Below are 4,127 nucleotides of genomic sequence, written 5' to 3' on the forward strand. Positions count from 1 at the left end.
ACAGAAGAGCTTTTAAAACTCCCTGATCTGATTTCCATTATGTAAAATATTAGGCAACCTGAATACTAGACAGTCATTTTTATGTTACGTTAGATAATTACAAGCTTTTACAATTGAATAAACCTATTAATTCAATTTCCATTCGACTTCAAACCTCTAATAACTGATATTTTTGGCCACTTGGGGGCAGCAGAACAAGAATACTGAATGTAAATCCAATAGTCACTCACCTTTAGCTCTGTTTTTATTGTCTAACGACTATAAAGGGAAATATCTGGCTCCACTATGTTCACCAGTAAGTCGCTTTCAATCAAATAAATTAATTTCTTCTTTAAGAACAGAATAAAAGTGTAAATTTCAGTTATATATTTGATATCTGTTTTTAATGCATCATCTGAATGCAAATGTAATTAATTCATCTATAATTAATTATTAAAAGTCATTAATGACTGTAAAATGGGCGTTACTGTTTTTCCAGTTTGGGAAGGTTGCACTCTGCAATGACGTTAAAATCTCAACCATCTGGTGCGCCCGGTTAGCTCAGTGGATAGAGCTGGCGACCCATGTACCGAGGTTGAGTGTAGCGACCCAGGGTTTGGCCCTTTGCAGCGTGTCATCCCCTCTCTCCCATTCCTGTCTATCTTCATCTGTAACTATCAAATAAAGGCAATAAAAGGCCAAAAAAAAAAACTTAAAAAAAGAAAATCTCAACTAGCTCCTACAACATGTTCTAGTTTGGCAAATATCACAAAATATAACTTATACATACATAAAATGTATAAGAAATTAAGTATAAAACACGGCCGTACATGCAGTGAGTGAGGCTTTAACAACAGATTCACAGATCACAGTTTGGGTACTTACAGTCGGTCGTCTGTTCCACCGCCTGCTGTTGGTTTTTTTCCTGATAGATTTTTTCTGTTCCCAACAGAATGTAGGTGAAGTTAACTCCTGTACAGTCTGATCTGTACGGAGGAGTCAAGAGCAGGAAGCGGAGGAGTGAGGGCAGGAGGGCGGAGCTGAACATAACCAATCAAAAAGGAATGTAAAAGTTGCTCAGGTTGTTTTACTAGTACAACAAATAAATTAGACTAACTTTCTGTGCACACTACAGGAAACACATTGCATGTTTGTCATGAACCCGCTCTAGGCTTATGACAAAGTAGGGAGACCACACAGAGAATTTAAAGGTTTTAAGCAAAAATAAATTTAATTAAGGCTGCAAGCAGCGTTGGGCAGGAACTCGCCATTGTCACAACCTGGCTCAAAAGAGTGAGAGAAAGAGGGACACCACACAGTCTGTGAATGGTTAACACAATTTAATTAAATAAATACAAAATAATCAATACAGTTTAATCTGTCTATCAGTAAATTAGTATGTCTGCAATGACTGTGTGAGTGAAGGGTGAGGTGTATATGTATGAATGTAAAACCCAGAACACAAACAAAAACCAACAGTTCAGTTAGCAGGCCAGGGGAAGAGAGAGAGAAAGCCTTGAGGTCTGATTTAGCCCAGCCTGCTCAGGTGAACTGCATCAGGGAGGAATCGCAGCTCCACCCCATACTTCCTGAAACAAAGAAAGTAAACAACTAAAGCAAGAGGAAGAGGTCAACCCTAGGGCCGTCAAACCATCAACTCACCTCAGGGCCTGCACGGCGGTCGCCTGCCACAGCCGGGCCACGGTGTGTCTCCCCACGGCCAAGCCCTCATCGTCTGATGCAGATAGAGACCGCTCTACATCGTCACGCATTTCAGACACTGTTCAAAAATGCCATGCAGCGCTTACTTCCTGTTGCCAGTAGGTGGCGCTATCACTATATCAGAATACTATCACAGACGTGTTCAGGGCGGTACTCTTATCAAACGTGAAGTTTCATTAAGATCGGATCATGTACACTACAGTCATGACAACGTCCTTTTTCATGGAATCATCAAAATTGATCATTTTTAATTAACAAATTCACTGATTAAAGAACCTCGAATGTAATGATTTTATGCATAAACACTGTCACATATTGTAGTTAACTGATTATTATTGATATATTGGACCAAATGCGGCATTAAAATACATCACTTTTGGGACATTATAGCAGGTTTTTACTGCACATATCCTTTAACACACTAAAATGAGTTCAAGCCTGGTGTATTTTAAATCACTAGATCAATACTTCAAAATACTGAATGTGTTCGCTGCATTCGCAGTCACTCACATTAAACAAAACTGAAAAGTGAACTATTTGAAGTATTTGTGATTTAATGCCAGTTTGTTCCATTAACTCATTTTATTTAAGTTGACTTTATATCATTGTAAAAGGAACCACAGTGCTTAATTTATTTCAGTTTATTAATCATTATAAGCCCAAATGTGCATCCAAATAATTCTTAATGATCCCCAAAAAAGATTTGATGTTAGTCATATAAAAACACCAATTTAATTACAGCAGTAACGATTAGATTAAACTGAAATTCATTCTGGAGAAATTAATTGTGAGTTGTTTTTAATCATACATCAGCTGTTTTGACAGGAAATATAATAATTTGCTTTAGTGGAAGAAAACCAAAGTAAATTCAGCGTAAGTTGTAATGTTTGTATAAAGAAAAATCATTTAAATTACTTTATTCAGATTTTGTTTACACATTTTAAACACATTTGGAGAAATGCTGTATGTGAGTGTAACATACTTACTGGTTTTAAGTTAAATTACCGTAAAACTTCTAATAATAGCCTGGGCGTTTAATTGCTTGAATCACTGAACTCCCCCGGCCTTTATTGGAGACAGGCGTTTAAGTCCTTTAGCACAAAACTCTTAAAGATGGAAATACTCTAACTGTGCTGCTTCTCTATTGAATTTATTTATTATTTGTTTATTTGTCAAAACGTGGAGCCACACCGGGCTTTTAAAGGAGACCTGCTTCTATTAGGGACGCTGCTTTTATTAGAAGTTTTACGGTAATTGAAAGGAATTAGTACAATTAACTTAATTTACCCAAGTTACCTTAGAAGACTTGTTTTTAATGAGTTATTAAGTTTTAAAAAGATATTCTGAGTCCAGTTCTTGGTTTACTGATGTTGTTTCAGGGTTTCCTCAATAAAACCAGAAGTTTTTCCACTTCTGTTCTCGTCGTCTCCAGTTCCTCTGTGATGTTCTTGCTTAGTCTCGCCGCTTCTTCAACACTGGAAACAAACTGTGGCCGATCTGTGTCGCTCTGAGAGACCCTGAGAGTTTCCTCCATCATGGCGACAGAAGCCAGCATCTTCGCCGTTTGCCCAGCGACACTGCGCACAACGTCACTGGAGGCCATTTTGTCACAACGAGCTTTGATTGTCTTCAGCTCTGCCACCAGCAGTTTGATGGTTTCACTGAAATCTCCAGTTTTCTGCATCACGTTCACAGTATTTTTTTTACAGTCTGAATCTTTGGCTGCACGCACCATTTCTCCCACTATGTTCACAACGACCTTCGTAGCGCACAAGGCACCAAAAGCACCACCAAACGCACCGCCTGCTGCTCCAACTGCCCCTCCAAAAATACCACCGATTGCACTACCAGCTGCGAAGCCGATGGCGAACGATGCTACATCGCTGATGACGGCATCAACTCGGCTACCTGTTGCTTCAACTGCAGCTCCGACTGCACCACCGACAGCGCCGCCGAGCGCTCCCCCAGCCACACCACCTAATACACTGCCGACAATGCCGACAGTTGCACCGATCGCCTTAATATCATAATCACAGAACCTGCTGAAAGTTACTGCACCAATCGCCCCAAATACCCCGAATACTCCACCAGAAAGGCCTCCACCAGTTGCACCAACAACTCCTCCGAAGAAAGAGCACATACTGTGGAACGCCAGACTCCCAGAAACGGGCATTTCATGAAGTTGAGCAGCTGTGAAGCTCTCTGAAGTGGTCTGAAGGCGATTTCTATGTTGACTGTAGAGTTTTATGAAAGATGTCAAACTTGCGATGAGTTCTTCTTTTGGATCAGCTGAAGTGCCGAACGCTCTGTAGTCCAAAGAGCCTTCGAAATCAAATAAGTTTTCCATTTTCGAGTTTTTTTTCCACAGAAAATCCACCTGAAACTGACGCTGAAGTCGTCTACTTGATAAAAGTTGAGTGTTTGGT

The 4,127-nt window shown here is 39.8% G+C and overlaps 1 protein-coding gene across 1 annotated transcript; it reads right to left on the minus strand.

Moving 5' to 3' along the window:
• Positions 1 to 2,377: 2,377 nt before the first annotated feature.
• LOC118332246 lies at positions 2,378 to 4,127 on the minus strand (the record flags this gene model as incomplete). The annotated part of the gene is given in 1 exon segment (XM_035667429.1): positions 2,378 to 4,127. A coding segment is annotated over 1 exon segment (972 nt). The 3' UTR covers positions 2,378 to 3,076.

This window comes from Morone saxatilis, unplaced genomic scaffold (genome assembly GCF_004916995.1).
Source record: "Morone saxatilis isolate NCDOM2014 unplaced genomic scaffold, NCSU_SB_2.0 Contig1, whole genome shotgun sequence".
In the NCBI taxonomy this organism is placed as follows: Eukaryota; Metazoa; Chordata; class Actinopteri; family Moronidae; genus Morone; species Morone saxatilis.